Below are 22,472 nucleotides of genomic sequence, written 5' to 3'. Positions count from 1 at the left end.
CTTCCCATCCAATAAATCGCAATAATCATTGTGCTTTGGTACAAGTTTTTATGACAGCCACCATTTAAATGTTTATATTTAAAAAAAACGAATTGAAGTAGAAATATTAATATGTAACTGTAACTTTCTTATTGTAAAAACTTCATAAATTTTAACCCTCAATATTATAGTAATGTTACACCAACTAACTCTCATGTATATTTTACAGCATTGGTTGAGATTTTTTTTCCTTGAGAAAATTTGGCGTGTACTGTAGCCTACCTGATATATATCCAAAATAATCGATATTGAATCGAATCGAATCGGTAATTGAATGGCAAGCTTGTTAATTAGAATCGAATCGAATCGTGAAATTTGTGTCAAAACCCAGCCCTATAAAATGACTTCTAGAAATATGATATATATAAGACACTATAGTTAATTTAATTACATTTATTTATGACAACAACAACAAAAAACACAATAAAATAATTATTCCGCCAAATTACATAGTTCCATAGTGGCGTACGCTCATTGATACATTATTCAATTAACCGACTCATGTCACGTTTAAGTGTTTTGTGTTAGATACTTGCTTCTAGCAATGCTGTTTTTACACTTGACATAAAATGCTCAATATGTAACAAATGATTACAGATAAATTCCTAACAAGGTGCTAAATAAGGACTATAGTACAAGAAGGGTGTGAGTTAGTATCTAACAAATCTAACAACCATTGTAGTCCTTTATATACAGTGGCTTCAAATGTTTGATGTATATGACTGTGTAGTTGCGCCTCTTCAAATTATGTAAACCACAAGCTTGTTTTACTCATAAATCGAAAATCCCGAAGGAAATGGTGAGTTAATGTTGGCCTACAAGTGATGACGCCATGACAAGATGACGTATTCAATCTCATGTGAGTGTATATTATGTAAAGCATATTTTTATGCACTTTTCCGTGTATTCGAGTAAAAATGAGGGAAACATTTTTATTTTAATTTGTGAACTGATTGCAGTACCAGCATGAATCACTAGAGGTTCCCCAGACCCGAATTTAAGAATGCACGTGTGGGAAACCCTAGTTGTACTCAGTGTAAAGACCATTATATCCTTCAGAGGGCGACATTGTATAGCCGTGACATGATGTGTATATTTCGACAAGCACTCTGCTTCACTAAGTTTTCAAGAACATGTAGAGTTAACGTTCAGCAAATATCATAACCAACCTCCCCAATACCACCATTTCCTTTCATATATTAGGACAAGCAGAAACTTTTCTCTTTCTTGAGATGCATGCCGCCTTTATTCCCACTGCTTTTCCACCCCAGATCCTCCACACAACAAATGCATCGTATTTCAGCGTCATTACATCATATTAAAAACACTACACACCATTAAACTAAACTCACATGCTTCAGTTCACTTGTTTATGTCTCCTCTATTTTTGTCTAATGTCATTCCTCTGGTACCTGGAGGGGCCCACCTTTGATCCAAAATAGCTGTGCTAATATATAAATGTGTTTGAACAGCGGATATGTGTACAAGTCTGTGGTGTATAAATATATACAGAGGGACGTTTAGCAAAGCAACTCACAGGTTATTCCTTCCTCAGGTACTAATGTGGTTGGATGTGTTACTTTCTTTCTAAACATCTTTTTATTCATAAACAGGCCAATGGAGAATGATGGTGGTCCCCGAGGAGTTATTTCACAGTATTAGGATTCAATATAAGGCGCCAACATCTGTGTTTAAGTATCTGGCCTAAACGGATGGAAACAAACTCTGTGCTACTGGAAGAATAAAGGCATAGTCTTCACTGTAACACAAAAGACATTGCACAGACAAGATGTTAATGTAATGTCAATGGACTCTTTTAAATAACTCGATGCATGACGGCAGAGAAAATAAAGACTTTTTGGACTGCGCTATTTGTGGAATGGGCCTTGGGATTGGAGGCTCGGAGCCATTTGGCTTGACTTTCTTTGAAGATGGTTTTGTGGAGGGTTAAACCCGTACTCCTCCCTCTCTCTGATGCCTGTCGCTCTTTCATTCTGCCCAGGAAAGGCTGTACGTCACTGTGGGTGCAGATATAAAAAGATACAGTCTTTGGCTGTATCTTGCCATCTGCACACTGCTTCTGTAGCACTGGACTGTAATTCATGTCAGTGATGAGAGCATTTTTAGCTCTTGTCTTGTAACGTGTTGGTGGCGACGTGTTGGTGTTTAAACTTGTGGATATCCAGGATTCACATAGCTGGTGAGAGAATAGTTTATTATTTTAGTGTTTTTTTTTTTTGTTTTGTTTACTTGTTTATAGGAATATTTGATGTTTTCTCAATTTAACTTTTCTAAGGGCCATGGTGTTATGTTAATGGCCATGTGTAATCATGGCAACAATATGTTTTGGATGCATTTGTTAAAATAACTTATCAAAATACCATGGTGTTATCATTTGTTCATTGAATCATGGTACTACTAAAGTACATATTTGTATGTGCAAATTCAGAATTTTAAATAATAAGTCAATAACTAAATTATATATTATTTATATATAATTACGGTATGTATGATATATTTAGATGTATAGATAGATGTAGATAATTTACACAAATTTTTATATTTCTTTCCAGGCATTTTCTAACTGCTGCTTGGCTTCGTGTTGCCATACCATGCGGACATGGATGTTTTCTTCACTGATTGTTTGTGTTTTGTTGCCGCACATCAGTGGATTCCAGCAAGAGGACACTCAAGCTGGTTTGTCATCTTAGTCTTGTGCTTTATAATGTATTAGTCAAAATGGTTTCATTGAACATGTTAACAGTATAAAGCGACACTCTTAAGGCATTCCTGTAGCTCAAACAGTAGAGCATGGCACTAGCAACGCCAATGTCATGGGTTTAATTTTCAGGGAATGCATGAACTGGTAAAACCTTAAAAGCAATGTAAATCTCTTTGGAATTAATGCATCTGCCAAATGCATAAATGTAAATGAATACACTTGAGAAAATAACTTCTGTAATACGTATTCAGTCATTCTTGTGTAATTCGAGCATTTAGTTGAGATGCCAGGCAAAAAGTGGGCCAATGTACCTGACTTTACTCTACATTTGTTCAAGAATTGTAACCCAGCTTGGTCTGCATGTGGACCCTATGGGCAAATGTTTTCCTGGGCTTGCAGGTTGCAGCACAACTCCCAATGACCTTGCGTTCATCGTCGATGGCTCCTCGAGCTTGGGGATCCCTAATTTTGAAACTGCCAAGCGTTGGCTCATCAACATCACCAGTGGCTTTGACATGAGCACCAGGCACACTCAGGTAGCAGTTGTCCAGTACAGCGACACCCCTCGACTGGAGATTCCTCTGGGAAAGCATGAGAACAGCCAGGAACTCATCGAGGACATCACCTCCATCTCATACCTGGGGGGCAACACACGGACCGGCCGCGCCATCAAGTTCGCCACAGACCATGTCTTCGGGATGCCTAACCGCACATCCCAGTCTCCCAGAAACCGCATCGCCGTGGTTCTCACCGATGGGCGTTCTCAGGATGACGTTGAGGATGCTGCCATGGAGGCCAGGGCACAGAATATTGTTCTGTTTGCAGTCGGTGTAGGAAATGAGATCACTAACTCTGAGTTGGTGTCTGTGGCCAACAAGCCACCGTCAACTTATGTGCTACACGTGGAGGATTATAACTCCATTGCAAGCATATGGGACCTGATGGAGCAGAAACTGTGTGAGGGTGAGTCGTGCTAGACTTTGGAGCATATTTTTGTCTAGGACCAGTGACATTAGAGACATTACATGGATGTAATCTTTGGGGCCCAATGCATCTGTTTAATCCTGAAGATAAACTGTTGGTCATCATTAGCAATGACTAAGCAAATATTAAGTGACAAGATACTTACAGACCTTTGGAAATTCAATCTTTGGACTGGTGTCTGTTTAATGCTATATGGTTAAGCACTGGCATCTATTTCCAGTTGTTTCATTGAGTGTATGCTAATTTGTTATCTTTTTTATTGCTCAAATTCAGACTTTTACAGATCAACTTTGTCTCAGATGTTTCTCCTCCCTTAGGAGGAATACAAATGAGATAGCAGTTCAGATTTGGTCTGTATTTACATTCGACGAGTCTGTATCTGTTATCTTCATATCTAATGAGATCACTGACTTTTGATTGCAGACTTTGGTGTCTTGACAAATAAGTTTTGAGATTTTGTTGAGATCTCTTTTGAAAAACTTAGAATCTGGTAATTTAAGTGTTCATTTGCTTTCTATTTTATCTCATTGCTGTCTATGAGAAACAACTGAGATTTCAAAAAAATTGACATTTCTTATTTGGTTTTTATTTTCTGGTGATCTAAACACACTTTGATTCAAAGCATTACACAACAGTTGAAGTGCAACTGAAATATTTGTGAATTGAGCAGTTACATTCTCTCATTCACAGAATCGGTGTGTTCGACGCGGATCCCTGGGACGGTGAATGACCAGAAGGGCTTTGATTTAATGAGCCTGATGAAGATCGAGCAGGTGGCTCAGAAGGTTCAGGGCTCTTTGATATCAGAGAGAGCGTCACAGCTCAGCCCTCGTATGGACATCACCCACAACACCAGGTGATTTTTGCTTTACCGCATCTATAGTTCATGATATGCACTGCATTGTTTGTGTTCTTGCACATGTTGAAGTGTTAGAATTATGTGAATTGTTGTGGTTGAAGAATTCAGGCTACTTTGACCTTCACTTGGTGTTCCTCACAGAGAGATCTTTCCAGAAGGCCTTCCACCAGCTTTTGTGTTTGTGGCCACTCTGCGCTTGAAGAACCCAGCTCACTGGATGAAGTTTGACCTGTTAAGAGTGTTATCTCAAGACGGGGTTAAGCAGATCGCTGTGACTGTGAACGGAGCAGACAAATCGGTCACTTTCACCTGCACCAGCACTCTGAAGAAAGAGCAGACAGTCATATTTAATGACCGAGGCATCAAGGTCTCTGAAATATCACTCTTAAATCTCATTAAAAAAAATTAAAAAAAACATTGACTGTTGGCGCCGATAGCCTTGTGGGCAGCGTGCCGACATGTAGCACTGTTGCGCTTCGAGCGTCCCGAGTTCGAGTCCCGGCTTGCGGACCTCTCCCAATCCCGTTCCCCTTCTCTCTCCCACATAATTTCCTGTCACCTACTGTCCTATTGAAATAAAGGCATAAAATGCCAAAAGTAAATCTTTAAAAAAACAAAAAAACATTGGCTGCATCCCAATTCACTGATATCTGTGCTAAACAGTATGCAAGATTAGAATGATTGCATCCCATATCCCATAGTGTGTTGCTATTATTAAAATGTCTATACAATAAGAATATCAATGTGTATGTGTTTATGTCTTTTGCTAATATGATTTATGTCCCTGTAGAGGCTCTTTGACACGGATTGGCATCAGCTGAAGTTCCTGGTGAAGCCCAAACGCATCACTTGTTTCGTAGACGGTGCATACGTGGAGGAGCAGCTCCTAGATGCAGTTGTTCCCATCTACATTAATGGAAAGACTCAAGTCGCCAAGAAAATTAATATTGAGACTACAGTCCCTGTGAGTGATTCCATTGTTTTATTGCTATTTTCGACTCCTGCCTGATCACAAGTTTATATGTACCAAACTAAGTGAAACTTGGACGACTGATCGTTTGTTACCACATAAATCCAGATAATAAAATTTCTGTTGTGTTTTGTGTTTCTTTATCAGATAGTGCTGCAGAAGTTGCGGATCTACTGTGATCCCCAGCAAAGTGAGCGAGAGACAGCATGTGAAATTTACTCTGTGGTAAGACTGGTTTGCTGTTGGTCTTGCTAGCCAAGTTGTTCACCATCAAAAGCTAGTTTGTGTCGACCAGCATGGTGTTTCTATTTTTTTTAGAGAATGTTGATACAGAAACATCTTGTCACGTCTTGTATAAATCATGTTATCTACTTCCAGGGATTTCCTTCCCACTTTAATTTATCTTTCTCTGTTTGTTTTTTTAACAGGATGATGACAGGGTAAGTTACCAGCATTACTATTCTTGCTTTTTAAAATGTTTAATTTGATTGGTGATTGGTTTAGTTTATGCTTTATATGCATTGTGTTATATTCCCAGTGTCCTTCGGATCGCTCTCCTGCTGTAGAAGGTTGTGATTGTCCAAGTGGTAAACCTGGTCTTCCCGGTCTACCTGGGCCTATGGTGAGACATTTTTTTAAAACTATGCATTCTAATGGATTGGCAGGCAAACTTGCTGGGGTCTTTTGCTTGTTTGGGACATCTGATTAAAACACATATTTAACTCATTGTTTGAATGTAGGGTTTCAGAGGGGAGAAAGGCAGAGAAGGACCTCCTGGCCCTGATGGTAAACCTGTAAGTACAGCCGAATCATTAGTGGCGTTCATCATAAGGTTTGGACGTGTGTAATCACCATGATCTGTTTGTCCACCAGGGGAAACCAGGAGAAAAGGGAGCATCTGGAGAGCCTGGTCGAGATGGACAGAAAGTGAGTGAAACATCAAGAACATTCTCTGATAACCTCAAAGCTTTACGTTAATATTTTATTCTTCCATTTACAGGGTGAAGCAGGTGAACCAGGACAAAAGGGGGAGCGAGGGCTGGAAGGACCCAAAGTATGTAGATTTTGAGATTTTCATTGTCACTGAAATTAGAAATATATATTGGCTTGCATAATTCTTCCCCCAATCTTTTAATAGGGAGAAATGGGACCACCAGGGCCTTCAGGACCAACAGTGAGTCTCAATCTTTCTGATCAATTAATCTGAATTTTTCTGTTGTTATGTTAAAAGTGTTTATGTGCAAAAAGTTTCTCTTTAGTAAACAAAAACTACAATGACTGAAATCATTCCCTTAAAATCTCTTCTAGGGCACTGGCTTTTCCAAATTGGATTTAGATGACTTGGGAATTCAAGGAAGCAAGGTAAAACACAATACATCCTATTAAATCTATTGAAAATGACAGGAAATGATTACCAAACATTTTTTTTTCTTATGCAAACTATTGTGACCTTACAGGGAATCCCAGGAGAACCAGGGGAAATGGGGTCACCCGGAAAACCTGGAATGAATGTAAGAAATTAGCATCTACTTACGAATGTTCAGTACTGTTCATTGATGATCATTAACAGTTTTATCCCACTTTACAGTATTCTATTTTAAATTAAAAAAAGGTCTTTAAAAAGTCTTTAATTAAAGAAGGTCTTCTTTATTCTCTTTACTCTGCAGGGAGAACCTGGGAAACCTGGTCTACCTGGACTTGCTGGTCCCAAGGTAAGACAGATTTCATATCCAAAACACTGATAATTCAACTACCACTATTCCTGTAATCATAATTAATCACAACCAGGGATGCTTTTCTAGACCCTGTGGTGATGGAGGCATATTAAAAGCAGCTTTTAAAAAGGCAGCAGCCTCCAATCCCGTTTTTTCTTCTTTCCAGTACAAATATCTAAACATTTATAGATCAATATACATTTACATGAGTAGCAAGATGACTTAAGAAGACTTGTTTTCTGATAGATTTGTCAAAGTTAAGTGAGTTTATGCTTAAATGAGAACGAAAATACCTGCCAATGGTGTAGAAACATAAACTTGCTTTTCTTTTGGATTAAGATATTTCTTAGCCCATTGGAATACATTTTGTCTTGTTTCAAGCATAAGCCCACTTTATTGTGATAAGTTCATCATAAATTTATCTTACATCTCTATGCTTTTAAAGCGAATGTCTCTTGATTTAAGAATGCTTAGATGATTTGTAAATCACTGGCTTTGGTTCCATAGGAAGGAAATGCTACTATACATCAGAACCTTGCCATTTTCAATCAGCACTGCTTGTTTTCTGTCAGCTGTGCATGAGAAAGAATTCACTTCCTGTGTCAATACGACAGAAAATAATGCACTTTTTTTGTGGCGTATATTTTTAGGGAAACCCCACCCATTATATATTTGATCCTGTACCCCATGAATCTAAGTGATTTTGATGACTTCTGTCTTGTTTTTGAAGTTCATGAGAATCCGTGGAGGTTGTTTTCCTGTTCTAGCACACAACGTAGGCAGGCAACCCTAGACAGTTTCAACTTCACACCCAGAATTTTGAAGTATTTAAAGCAGCACAGGGTGTAAACCATCAGATGTGTTAGGGATACGATCAGACATCCTCTCACATGAGAAAGTCCTGGATTATTTTAAGCACAAGGGCATATTTGTGGCCTTGTTGTCGATCCTTTTTATCCGTCTCTCTAACATTTTTCTTAGCTTTTTGCCAGCAGCAGACTGTCGTCTTGCCCAAAGGTCTATGTATAGCGACTTAAACACCCAGATTATGATGGGCCAATGACACAGTACACATCGGGAGCTGCTCTCTGCTCTAGACGAATATAAGGTCACATGCCAGCCAAATTACTATGTGCTGGTTACATATTACATCAGCTAAGATTTAGCGTTAGTGTAGTTGAATACTGTGGTATAATGATAAATAACAGATGAATGTTGCTTTATGAAGTTCGTGTATCGTGGCAAAGCTAATTTTCACCAGGATGTTGACACTTCATAAAAATAAACTAGCACCTAGCAATAATATTTGGGAATGCCACCATGAATATTAAAAACACATTTGATGAATCTTGTACTCTTCTAGTGTTGTAGGTCAACCCAGATGAGATCTTTAGTGCTCAGATGTTGCTCTTTTATAGCTCATGAGACTTCCTAAACACACTCTTTTCAGGAATTTTCACTTACCATCAACTTTGTCTCAGATATTTCTCTTTGAGTGTCTTGATAGATATGACAATAGAAACAAATAAACTGTTACATGAGTGGTGATAATTTGGTAATTTAGATAATTTGGTTTTAGAATAATTTGTTGAGCTCATATAGAGATCTATAACGTCTGATTGCAGTTTGAGACATTTTTGGAAAATGTATATAATATTTATTATTATGATTTTTTCTCCCCTATACTGTAGTGTGGTTTGAGCAAATGAGTTGAGTTTTTTAGACATAAATTGGGAGTCTGTCACTCAGATCTATTTTCAGGATACTGCATCTGTCTCAGCATCTGCGTGCCGCCCGTTCTCTGAAAATTAGTGCCGCCCTGCCATTTACTGCCCCATTAAATCAAGCCTGTTTATCAGTACAGGGCTTTGATTTAACTCTTGGCGACACTCGATGTTTGTTCAGGTTTGGATGTGGCTTGGTTTGAAAGATGTGACATTTAGATTTTGTTCCACAAAGCTATAAAATAACATTTAAAGCATTGGAAACACGTTTGTTTATGTTCACTGAAATGATCTAACTTATAAAAAATTATTTATAGAATCTTTAACATCATGTTTCAGTGCTCACTCTTGCTCAAATTAATGATACTTTGGTCTTTTTGATAGATTATTGTTAAATTGAAATGATGCAAATCTCTTTAAGCACTAGAACTGAGCAGTCTGTAGCATTTAAACCCAGAAAACAGTTTTCATGTTCAAACCATGTGTTTCTTCTAGGTTTTACTCTACATGCTTGATGCATCACACGACTGTTGTAGCTACTTGTTTAAGGCACGCATTGGTTTTAGATTCATGTTTGAGACTTTGTGTAAGCTTTGTAAACTCGTTGTTGCTCTATTGTGTATTTTTGAACTTTGATAAGAAACTGTCTTCCAGTTGTACGCTTATACATTCATAAAGGGCCATGGCTAGCATATGCATGAGACTTGAAAATTGGACAGGATCGGTATTATCATGTTTGCTAGTTTTCGTTATTAAGTCCCGGCCTTCCCACTTTGGATCTGAGACAGAATTGCTCGCTTTAGCGGTAACACCAGGTTTCCCTAGACCACTAAGGGATGATTAGTTAACCAAAACTCGGTTTCATGTGGTGTGCCAGAAGAGAGCTCCCTCGTAAGGGTGGGTTTCCCGCAGCACAAGTGGTGCCGCCAACCCTGGAAACAGCCTTTAATCATGACATGCAGACATACATACATATGGACTGTTAAAAGAAACTGAAACACACAGACCCCAGAACCCAAGAACAACTCGTGACTACGTTGATTATGAGTTTATTTGAACCGAAATGGGTCATTACTTACGTTTCACCTGCATCAAACGTTCAGTGCACGCACAAAAACTGCCTCCAAACGGTTAAAAGAGATGTGGAATCTCATAAATTCCTTTTAATTGGCCTTCTCCTGGATATAATTGCAGAGCGACGGTATAAGGTACAATTATTGTTTGTCATGTTTCGAAAGCATGCTTTGTGTGAGGTCTTTTCAAATGTCAGAGCTTCAGGGTAAAGTCTATATGTGCATGCATTTAAGTAAGTACAGTAAGAGAACGCCTGGGAGATAAACTGTTATTTGACCAAACATTTTATAATATACAGACTAGCCCATGCATTTTACATTAAAACTAAGCACGTTTTATTAGGACTGTGTACAGCATTGAATACTAGCATACTGCACAGTAGTGCTTGATAAACAAATATATATAATATGCTACTTTAACGCATGACCTCACTACATTGTAGGTTAAATTCAGAAAGAAATAATATCATCTCAGAAATAAAACACATTGTCATTCATTTTCAGATCAGTGAGGCCTACGATCAATCAGTTCCAAAAGAAATACAAAACCTGTGCTAACTGAAATAAAACAAGATGACAAAAAAAGATTGATTTCGATAATTGGAAAAACTATAGCATAACAAGGACTTTGTAAGCAATTTTTTGTGGGTCGGACATTTTTTGTTTCACCCTGTGTGAGCAAAGTCACAAATTTTTAGTCCAATGCGATAACATTAACTAGTATTTTCGTGGGAAAAAAAAACCTCTCCAGGTCAAAATGACTGGAAAACATCATGAGGGTTAAAGTATTTTATTATTTGCATGGCTACAAAAATCAAAGAAAATTCAAATGTACAGTTCACAAAATTCACAGTATGCATACTGCTTGTGCACATAAATAATATTAGCCTGCTACCCTACAAAGCCAAAATTACTACTGGAAATGGCAAAAAAAAAAATGTCTTAAATGTTTTTTTTCCCACCCTTTATTTAAATATTAGTACTATTCACACACTTTTTTCCTCTAACTTTGTAAATCATAGCCTAAGAGAGGCGATTTTAGACTAAATGTGTAGTTACACTGTTTGCCTTTGTATGGCAGTGTGGTACAGCAGTGTTTTCTGAACATATCCCATGCCCCATGCAAAATGTGGGATGTTACATATTTTCTGTCAGGTGTGTTTCACCATACACAAATTACATGCACATGTAACCAGGGACATGCTATTTTCTAATTCACATGATGGCCAGCCACAGCCCAGCATCTCGGGAAAGGAGGACATCTCTTACCAGCATTCCCACATGTGCATGGCTTGTAATTTAGTACTTCAGAAAGTGCAAAAAAGTCTTTAGATAAGCTCCCTTTACAGTTGGGTGTAACATGTTTAGATTTTAATGACAGACTGTCTCAAATTTCATACTTACTTTACAATTAAGATGCGTGCATATTTAACTTTTCAGTGCTTAATTTCTCTTCATGTAATTAGTATGTAAAAAAAAATGTAACCCAAATTGGAACTGCAGAACTCTAATTATATCTGCAATTAGTGGAATGTACCATGATTATTTAAGGCAAAGTGATACTCTTTACCTACAGCTTACCACATTTCCCGTTTCTAAAAATATGTGTGATACTGTATGTGTGAACTATTCAAAAGAAAAAAATGGTTTAGAATATCTTTAAAAATCTGTAAATGTGTGATAGTTTCTTCTTTTGATTCTGAGGTGCAATATGTGTTTCTAACCAATTTTATTTAATTTTTTTTATTTAGGGAGAGAAAGGAGATGTTGGTGCGGCAGCATCAGATGGACAAGCAGGAATCCCTGTGAGTTTATTTTTTCATCTTATTGTTTTTTGTGTTCCTTATTCTTTTTTTCCACCTCAGTTTTAGTTCTTTAGGTTTAGTTAAAAAACTTCAGTTGCTTTGAAAATATAGTTTTCTATAGAATAATTTCTATAGAAATGATAGAAAACATTCAGTTTGATTGGTAAGGCATCAAACATATGCGGCCACAATGTCATGAACCAATAAAATTCTAGTTCAGTTTTTAGGAATATATCAACTGCTTTTCTGTGAAGCTTTTGCAGTCGAACTCCATTCTGGAAACTTTGCTTTGAAGTCACTTCAATTTCATTTTCATGACTTATTTCAAGCTCTAGTTCACAGGTTGGCTCGATTTAGACTTTCTGTTGATTTATGATGTTGACATATTTAATCACATATTTATGTGATGAGATTAACTTGGTCATAGTGAAAGGCCAATTAAACTGGCTCATTTGAAAGAAAAATGTACAAGATTATGGGATCCTTGAAATCTGGTGCAGGAAACGGGACGTATCAGCTGTGGATGTTTGTAGGTGTGGTGATTTATGCCTCTCTTTTATCTTTCATCATAAACTCTCATGTAAACTGCTCTAATGAAAGAATACGTGCTTGCCAGTACATTGGATGGGTTACAGTGTGGCTTGGCAATGATACAGAAAGGCAGCACTTGGTAAGTAAACAGGCAATAGTGGCAGTAAAAGGTGCTGCCAGCATGTTAAGCCTGTGTTTTAGACTGGATCCTTTGTAGTTGTGTATTTCAATCACTGTACCAAATTTGTACAGATAGAATGCTTTTTGTGTTTTTCTTTAGGGTATGCGGGGGCTTCCTGGAGAGATAGGCCCTGCTGGACCTCAAGTAAGAACCCAGATTAATCATAAAATATAAAAATTATTAAATATAATAAAATATCATATGTTTCTTAAGCAGCAAATCAGCATATTACAATGATTTCTGAAAGATCATGTGACACTGAAGACTGGAGTAATGATACTGAAAATTCAGCTTTGCATCACAGAAATAAATTACATTTTAAAACGTATTAAAACAAAAAATGTTTATATTAATTTGTAATAATATTTCATTATATTACAGTTTTAACTGTATTTTTGATCAAATAAATGCAGCCTCTCTGAGCAAAAGAGACTTCTTTCAAAAACATTTTAAAAAGGCTTACCCACTCCAAACTTTGGACCGTAGTCATTTGGAGAGTATTGATTTTGTCACAGCTTTTGTTCTTTTTTATAACAAAAATTATTTTGACAGGGTGAGCGTGGGATGCCAGGACCAGCAGGTTTTACTGGACCAACAGGACAGCAGGTACAATATCTCATAATTAATACATGCAGTAACTATTTAGGTTGTTTATCAAGGCCTCTAATTTTGAGCAAGATGTCAAGTTTGATTTGTTCTTAAACTAAATCATGTGGCTATTACATTATTTTAAGCAATTAGACTTAAGATGATATTAAAGATGCTTAAATAATCTAAAATATTAAAAGAAAGACTCCAACCATACCTGCGAACCAGAATATCATAGAGATTTTGTGGTGTCACACTCTTTATAACCACACAGCAACCACCTTGAACATCGTAACAACCATATAGCAACCCACTCATAAAACTTCACCAACCACATAGCGAAACCGTGCCAACCACCCAGAACACCCTAGCTCTGTGGTGGTGAGTTTGACACGGGTTGGCACCACTCACGTTTTCTTCAGACAACAGCAGTGGTAAATTATTTTTATTTTAAGCAATTAGACTTAAGATGATATTAAAGATGCTTAAATAATCTAAAATATTAAAAGAAAGACCAGAACGGTTTGATTTGTACCAAAGTGTTTAAACTTTCTGAGAAATTTTAAAGGTGAAGTGCGGCCCAAACCCACGTCATTGGTTAATGTTACCAGGTTCATGTGAAACCAGAACGGTTTGATTTGTACCAAAGTGTTTAAACTTTCTGAGAAATGTACCTACGAATGACTTTCTTGTTGTCTTTGCACATTAAAACTGACATAAGCTAAGAAAAACAAATGCACAAAATGTTGATGGTTATCATTGGAAGAGATACGGCAAATGAATATCTTAGGCTTGAATTATTAATGTTTGTCTTACTGAAGAGTTGTCTTTAATTCTAGGGACCCCCAGGCCCAGTTGGCCCACCTGGCATAGAAGGTCCTCCAGGTCCAAAAGTAAGTCATCCCAGCTATGTGTAGTTTATTGTATATTTAGCATTCATTTGTATTTTTTGTGAAGTGATAAATACATGAAATGTAAAGAAATTTATTCTTGAATTTTTTTTTCAAAGAAATTAATTATTTATTTAGCAAGGATGCATTAAATTGATCAAAAGTGAAAACAATTTGTATTTTTTTATGTCACGTCTTAGCATTTTATTGACATGGAGTGAAACCCTTATTTGTTGACAGGGGAATTTTGGCTCTCGCGGACAGGATGGGCTCCCTGGGCCACCTGGTGCTAAAGTGAGTGAGCTAAGGGAGGGGGATTTCCACACATAAAGGTCTGAAAATACGATATGTATCATTATTTCAGTGACATACCTGCCGCTTCCTCAGCCAGCTTCAGGAAATAACTTTGAATAGCAGATGCTATATTAAGCCTCTATCAAGTCATAATGTTGAGAAACCTTTAATTCACTTTACATAAGTTATACTGGTTGGGAGCCAACAGTTAACAAGTAAAATGCTGAAGACAAAATAGGTATGAGAGGAAGGTTTCTAATGTAGGCCTGCAAAAGCCGAAGCTGAGAGACTTTTCGAGAGTGTGAAAAAGTTGCAATTTTAATTTCATTGCATTTATTTCACCACCTTCCACATTAAGCAGAAAAGTTCTGTTTTAAAGTGTCAGTTCACCCAGAAATGAAAAGTAATCTGTATTGTGCACTATTCCATATCTTCTGAAGCCATACATTAGGTATATGACAAAAACAGACTGAAATGTATGTTTCTTTTTCAATAAGAAATGTCTAGCAGTGATATTGAGAATGCTATGTCTATAATCTAATTAAATGAATTCTGTCATTAAGTATAGTGATGTTGCACAAGAAAACAGTCTATACTGAGATTTATAAGAGTGTGTGTGCATGCATGTATCCACAGGGTTCAGATGGAGAGCATGGCATTCAAGGTCCCCCTGGCATTAGAGGTCTGCCAGGGTTTAAAGGTCATAAGGTACGTCCATCTTCAACCTAAACCTAGCCTGAATTAGCATCTGTCTTGCTTTAGAGGGTTTAATGAAGATGTGCATATACAATGGATGCAATTATACAATAGGTTGCATTAGAAATAGTCAATAATCGAAAAAGAAAAAAATGTAGGATGGGGACTTGGTTCTGTGCACCAGTTGTGTGAATTTGAGATGTGGACGTTGCATTTGCAGTTTAAGCAGAATAATACTGTATGTCACAAGAAGTCTGTGGTTTTCACTGGAAGATTCAGTTATGATTATAATGTGCATTTATAAAATAGATAGGGTGAATTTTCGTTTCATGCTGACTTTAATATGGCATTGACATCACAAATTCATTAAAATTCACAGAATTCTGTCTTTTTTCCCTCTCTTTCAACCCTTACTATGTGAATACTACACTCGATTTAATGAACAATATCACATTAATCATTCCAGAAATTTACATTTTTACTTCCAAATTCTCACTAGCATTTTTTCACAGCCTATTTTCTTGGTGGTGCTTTAAAACTTTAGGTTTCTTCTCTTTTCTTCACTTTGAATCTTTTGCAGTGGGAATGTTTCTTAAGTAGGGAAACACAATAGGCAGAATACTTTATTTTTCAACCAAAAAATGATGAAAAGTGTGGAATTTTAAATGTAAATTCAGCGAATGACTGTTTTTGGTTTATGCGACCTCTATGTATGTACTGTACGCTTGTGCACTTTAATGTATTATTAAAAATATTCTTAGTTTCATCACTATTAAATGCCAATTCTCCTACGCTTGTATTTGCAGGGTGACTCAGGATCATCTGGACCAAAGGGAACTCAGGTACCGTGACTGCTTAGTGATGAGCGACAGCTTTGACATTTGATTTCTCACGTCTCTTTACATAGTACTTGAACATAGTTTGTGAGAGAAAGAGAAAAGAGGAAGTAAAAAAAAAAGGTGTTAAAACTGCTAGCAAAATATTTGCTAACAGGAATTCCGACCTACGTAAGACACACACACTACTAATGTTTTTATTCAGCAGTCAGGGTCAAAATGTTGTAAACAAAGTACCACACAACATACCAGCTGGTCCAGGCTGCTTTTATTAGTTAATGCTGGTCTAGATCGTGGATAGGCACAATCATGCAAAACAAAAGAAACTGGTTGAGTATGTTATTGCATCTCTCTTGCCAGGGTGAGAAAGGAAACCAGGGAGAACCTGGAGTCACTGGAAAGCATGTATGTAACAGTCTTTATGCTTCATTAGTGTTGTTTCTAATGCACGTGTACTTCTGGTTATGGATTTTAATAAACCCTACGCATTGAACTTTGAAACCCAACTTGGCCCACAGTGCTTGTGCAATGGAAAGGAAAACATCCCACAGACTTACTTTAAAGAGAGAACCCAAATCATATCTAGAAACTTGAATATCATACAGAATATCATAAGATTTTCTTTTTTGAAAGAAATGAATGCTTCTGTTCAGCAAGGAGGCTTTAAATTGATCAAAAGCAACAGTAAAGACATTGGCAATGTTACAAAAGATTTCTATTTCAGTTTCTGACAAGATGCGCGTTAAATATCGCATGCGATTTATCGTGCAGCCCTAATATGAATGTCTAAATGTGATATGTGTAAATACAGAGTTCTGGCATGAAACTCTAGATGACGCAGTCTGATAGGTCTAACTCAATCTGACCTAATGACATCATTATCACACGGCACAGCTGATTGGTTCTCTCCTGTATCGGTAGCCAATGAGCTCGCTGCTCAACATTCAAATATATGACTAGTGTTTGCAGAGAGAACCCAAATCATATCTAGAAACTTGAATATCATACAGAATATCATAAGATTTTCTTTTTTGAAAGAAATGAATGCTTCTGTTCAGCAAGGAGGCTTTAAATTGATCAAAAGCAACAGTAAAGACATTGGCAATGTTACAAAAGATTTCTATTTCAGATAAATGCTGTTCTTTTAAACTTTCTGTTCATCAAAGAATCCTGAAAAAAAACATTAATGTTTTCAACATTGATAAATGTTTCTTGAGCAGCAAATCAAGACTTCTTTCAAAAACATGAAAAAAATTTATCCGCCAAGACCAAATACATTAACATTGTCATGTACATTACCATGCCAATCCCTCCAAGAGTTGTCATGACAGAAATTAAATTTCTCATAAAATGTCAGGATATTCAAATTGCACTTCAAATTGTACTTCTGTCGTTCTCAACAGGGTGAACCAGGCCTGAAAGGGAACAAAGGAGAGGTACAAAACTACTCTTAAAACATAACTACTGTTGTCAATGTCTCAGAGTCATAACCATTTCCTGATGAGTCAGAATCTAGAGATCTTTTGGTTCCTTAGCAAGGGAGTAAAACAAGCTTCAATGTTTTGAGCCAAACATATGCAGTCTCTCAGCATTCTAAGATCTTGTTTGCACCTCCTTCATAAATGAAACCTTTTTTTTCACATTACTCGAACAATCAAATATGCACAAATACTGAAGGATTCATTCAAAAAGCTTTTATTTCTTGTGTTACTCTTTCTGTAACCGTGAAGTGAATTGTTCTCCAAAGCATTTTATGTATGTGTAAAATATAGAATATAATTACACCACAAAATAATAAAGGAGACATAATAAATAAGAGAAAAAACAATACCATTAAAATAATATATTTTATAATATATTTTATATAATAAAAATAAAATACAATAAAAATAATAATAACAACAGAAGACAGTACCTATATTAATTATAATAATTACAATGATGTACAATGAAGATTGTCAAATAAAGCAAATGAATACAATGAATTAACTATGAATCGTATATACTGTACATATTGTGCAGCTAGTTTGACTACCATGTTGTCCTCTCTGAGTATATAGTGTCGTTTCTCCGAGTCATTTAGAGTAAAGAATGAACAATTCAATGCTTAAAATTGTGTAAAAAATATTTGCCTTGTAGTGGTGTACTTGTTTTTAATCCTCTATTTGATTCAGGTCGCAGTGTTTGCATAATCGCTGCTCTCTCATATCAAGGATATTTTATATCTTCCTTTCTCTATTTCAAAGTCGTGGTCACCGAATTGATGTTTTGAAAGAATTTGTCTTTCTTTTAATTGTTTGATTGATAAGTAATTTGGTGGTTCTGTTTAGGGCCGAATAACACTGGAGTTTGGTTTGGAGGTCAAATTTTTCATCATAATTATACTTTAGATTTTTGCCAATTTCTTTATGAATGTTAGGGTTGTGGTTGGAGTCCAACTCGGCTTGAGTTTCATTCATTAGTTGAAGCACGAATGTATTTAGAGGATGAGACACTGTGGGGGTTTCATTGGCACGGAGGGCTTCATATTGAATAGATTCAGCGTCAGATTGACTGAGGTGATGCCTGAATTGAACAGCTCTTTTTTTACTTCAATGTGTAAGGGGTATAAGCCCAGTTCAGCCCTGCAGGCATTGTTAGAAGAGCCTCTGTTTACCCTTGGAATGTAATTAGCAAATTCCAATTGTGTTCTATCTATTAAGCTTTATCCCAATTTTCAAACTTTAATACTGGTCCCCAAATTTTACTCCCTTTCAGCCAGGTGTAGCAGGGGAGCCTGGGAGCAGAGGGGTTGATGGGAAAAGGGGAGATGTGGGTCCATCAGGGCCACCTGGATCTCAAGGCTTTCCGGGTCTAGACGGTTTACCAGGGCAGCCAGGACTTCCAGGATACCCAGGGAAACCAGTGAGTGTGATGCTTATGAGCATTTATAGGGCATGTATGATGGCGATGATGGTCTTGCTCAAATACACACGCACTGTGTTACAGGGCAAAGCACCTTCAGAAGATCAGCTGTTGAAGATCTGTGCTTCTGTGCTACAGAGTAAGTTCTTCTTAAGTTTGTCGTATTTCAGTGGCAAATAAATTGAGTGATGTTGAGATGAATGAGAAAACGAAGATAAAATATGCTAATGCAAGCATCACTTTTAATGTTTGCCTAGTTAGAATTTGATAAAACCCCTAACTGGAAGTATTAAATTTAGTCATGTAACTCATCCTTCTTGTATTTAGTCAAGTCAAGTCAAGTTTATTTGTACAGCGCTTTTCACGATACAAATCATTGCAAAGCAACTTTACAGCAAATTAAGTTTCTACAATATTTAGTGGTAGCTTATCAGTGGTGACTGTCAATTAATGTACATATGGCAGAAATGTACGGAAAAATCAATTTAAGACGTAATAAAAAAGACGATGAACACTATTAACAGCAATTATAAAATAATTAAATGTGCAAAATAGCAAAATGTGGTAGTTCTGTATGTAGTTTCAGGGTTGGCATCATCTGAGGTCCTCTGAGGGGTTGGCATCATCTCTTCCCAGGTGTTCTGGATCCAGACTGAAGCTTATGTCAATCCCGTGGCAAAAACAGAGAAACAAATAGAGACATAATTAGCGTAGCTGCTGTTCCAACCAAGCAAGGACGTGACCTAAAGACAACGATGAGTTAATAATATTGAGAAGCGGTTCTTAGTGGGTACAGGATCTAACAGGCATGTTGTTGGTTTAGATGCAGTGATAAGTTTATTTAGCTCTTCCTGTCCTATAATTGTAAAGCACTGCAGTTTATCTTTTGGTGCGATGAATGAAGCTGAAGTATTATACGCTGTAGAATCGTATTTACCATGAAACTGTCACTCTAGCAACCAAAAACATGAAAACACTTAGACCACCTTAGCAACACGCCCACAACACCCTAAAATCATGTCTGTGACTTTTGCATGGAAAATCGCTCGCATGTTCTTCAGAAAATATACAACTCTAGTATTTGAGATATGTTCCTATGTCTTCATATGCATTTTACATGTTTATTTTGCTGAAAAAGACAAAGATACTCGAGATGAATAGCATTTGACTCATGATGTGCGTATATGTGCCTAACTGTCAGACAGCTGGAGACTTTCAGTTCTCTGTAAAAAAGAGGAAAACATTTGTTGAGCCAGCATACGGCTATTTTTTATATTGCCGTTACTGTCACAAATGTTACACCATCTTCTCTACGCTTCTTAAAAGTCTATGAAATCCACACGAATTACACTTGTTGCTTGCATGTAGTAACATTACCATGCGACTGGTAATTACTCCAAAATAAATCACGTCAGGATAATTGCAACATTAATGAGAAGCATTTGTACATTATCTTGCTGTTTGATTAATAATTTAGCTGAGAATGAGAGACGTGAAACTAGCACAAATGTACAGCTTAGCATCGTTATACAAAAATGTTTGACTGTAGAACGCAACAGTTGACCAATAACAAATAACACCTAATAGCGTTGTATCTAGCAACTGCATATACAGGTGAGTAGTGTATTCATTCATATTAGAAAAGACAAACGCATTGAGGACTTGTCTTGTAGTCTCTCTGAATCAGTGGTTCTCAACCACTAGTGGGCCTACAAAATAAGCTTAAAACATAAGCTAAAACATGGAGAAGTAAGCTGACATCATGTTTCTTATTTTAATTTGTTTCCTCGACATCTGTTATTTTATATAAAACCTCATATAAATGAGGAAAAGTGTGGTTTCTAGACATGGGAAAGTCAGGGAAATCAAGTTTATAATGAACATAAATCTTTCTGGTGATATCAAGCACTAAAATATTTTATTGTGTGGAAATTAGTATTTGTGACAAAATTCATTTGAAAAATGTCCGTCATCAGGGTTATGACGGTGAACTCAAACTAAAACGAACTAAAACTCAAACTTTTTATTTTCACTTTTTTATTTTAGCTAGATGCCAAAAACAAAATGTTTCATTTTCATTTAGTTTATCTTGCTGTACTGAAATAACTAAAACTAAAACTGAAATAAAAAGTAATAAAAACAATATGGACACACACACACACACACACACACAAATACAAATAAAATGACAAAAAAAACAAACTAAAAATGTAAAATTAAAATGAAAACTAAAAATATATAAATAAAAACTAGTTCAAAATGTCATGTAAATTCATTGGCAAAAAAGTGTAAACGCTGAAGAAGATTCAGTTATTCAAAACTATTTTAATTATTTACTGTACATTTTATAATACATTTATAAATGTTTTATTTTTCTATTTTTTTATTTTTTATATATATATAAATATTACCACTCTTGGTTAGTACCAGATACCAGTCAAAAAGTTTGAGAATCATTGCACTAAATGTTCCTTCAACAGGCCAGCTGCCACAGCTCCTGCAGGTGATGGGCCAAAGCAGCTGCCAACACTGTGAGACCAAACAAGGACCACCAGGCGATCCAGGTCCCCCAGGCCCAACAGGCCCATCTGGACCCCCAGGATATCCTGGCATGGCAGGGTCTCCAGGCTACCCGGGACCTCCTGGGAGGCAGGGACCTGAAGGGGTAAAAGGTGAGGAAGGATTATGTCAATCTGTTTTGAAGTTCATTTCATCTTTTGATTATAAAGTGACTGAAGGGAAAATGGTGCTTGAATGTTTTTCTTTCAGGTGATATTGGCCCAGTGGGCATGAAAGGTGCTAAGGGACAGGGTGAAATGGGTTTGCCAGGTCCACCTGGTCCAGCAGGTATAAAAACAAATATATTCATGCATGATAATAATCCCCTTCGTTGTATTTTTTAGTCTTTTGCAAGCACGTCCAGAAGAAATTTTCTCTTCCACAGGTTTGCAGGGCCCACGTGGGGATGACGGTGAGGGATATCCTGGGCCTTCTGGTCCACCAGGGAAACCTGGCACTCCGGGCACCCCAGGCAAACGTGGGCCCCCGGGACCCATGGGGGTCTGTGACCCGTCCTCATGTTATCAAGCCTATGGCTTTCGGGACGATCCTTTCAGGAAAGGACCTAACTTTTAGCAACGGGACAGTGGGATCGTACTGATTCTGTACAGTCTTTTCTCTCTCAAATGGACCTTTCTGGTGCTCAGCCTTGACCTCAAGAACTCATAACCTCTAAAGAACGATGATCTTGACTTTAAATATGTGATGTGTTTTCCTGTTTGAGAATCTTGTGTTGGATGTGTTAAATCATGAATCCATGTTTTTGATTGATTTTGATGCATGTCCTGGCTGCTCTTTTCCAAAGGGGCTGTTGGGCTCCAGTAGAACTCATGCATTATATTCCAAGTTTTCTGAAGCCTTTGTGCAAGAAACGGACTAAAAATTCAGTCATTGCTTGGTGAAAATGCTCTCAAACATCATGCATGTTCACGTACTGTACATACATCTTTGATTCTCTCGTGTCCTGTGACCAATTTAATTTTCATTTTCAACTTTCGTTTTTGGGTGAATTGTTCCTTTGAAGAAAAATTGCTATACTGTATCCACTGCACTGCCCCAGGCAAGCTACCTCTGTACAGGATGTGAAGCAATTCTACGGGCT

At 37.0% G+C, this 22,472-nt stretch overlaps 1 protein-coding gene across 1 annotated transcript; it reads left to right on the top strand.

The window, feature by feature from the left end:
• The first annotated feature begins 2,651 nt into the window (after positions 1 to 2,651).
• Positions 2,652 to 22,013, top strand: LOC107713642 (collagen alpha-1(XXI) chain). Its single transcript, XM_016519212.1, has 29 exons — positions 2,652 to 2,736; positions 3,161 to 3,724; positions 4,436 to 4,601; positions 4,746 to 4,971; positions 5,395 to 5,568; positions 5,722 to 5,799; positions 6,003 to 6,014; positions 6,113 to 6,196; positions 6,315 to 6,368; positions 6,448 to 6,501; positions 6,575 to 6,628; positions 6,713 to 6,748; positions 6,883 to 6,936; positions 7,032 to 7,085; positions 7,242 to 7,286; positions 11,838 to 11,891; positions 12,703 to 12,747; positions 13,156 to 13,209; positions 14,031 to 14,084; positions 14,322 to 14,375; positions 15,012 to 15,083; positions 15,878 to 15,913; positions 16,268 to 16,312; positions 17,311 to 17,343; positions 18,665 to 18,811; positions 18,896 to 18,950; positions 21,292 to 21,483; positions 21,581 to 21,658; positions 21,756 to 22,013. Exons 1-29 carry the CDS (start codon positions 2,652 to 2,654, stop codon positions 21,944 to 21,946), a joined length of 2,850 nt encoding a protein of 949 aa, XP_016374698.1. The 3' UTR covers positions 21,947 to 22,013.
• Positions 22,014 to 22,472: the final 459 nt, after the last annotated feature.

This window comes from Sinocyclocheilus rhinocerous, unplaced genomic scaffold (assembly GCF_001515625.1).
Source record: "Sinocyclocheilus rhinocerous isolate Xijiao unplaced genomic scaffold, SAMN03320098_v1.1 scaffold898, whole genome shotgun sequence".
Lineage (NCBI taxonomy): Eukaryota > Metazoa > Chordata > Actinopteri > Cypriniformes > Cyprinidae > Sinocyclocheilus > Sinocyclocheilus rhinocerous.
This window is presented reverse-complemented; position numbering and strand designations above follow the sequence as displayed.

What these genes read in the sequence shown, in the direction of transcription:
- LOC107713642 (XM_016519212.1), top strand. Translation starts at nt 2,652, where the DNA reads ATGCGGACATGGATGTTTTCTTCACTGATTGTTTGTGTTTTGTTGCCG. An exon ending in ATGGACAAGCAGGAATCCCT is followed by an intron (nt 11,892 to 12,702) that starts GTGAGTTTATTT and finishes GTTTTTCTTTAG; the next exon opens with GGTATGCGGGGGCTTCCTGG. An exon ending in CTGTGCTTCTGTGCTACAGA is followed by an intron (nt 18,951 to 21,291) that starts GTAAGTTCTTCT and finishes TTCCTTCAACAG; the next exon opens with GCCAGCTGCCACAGCTCCTG.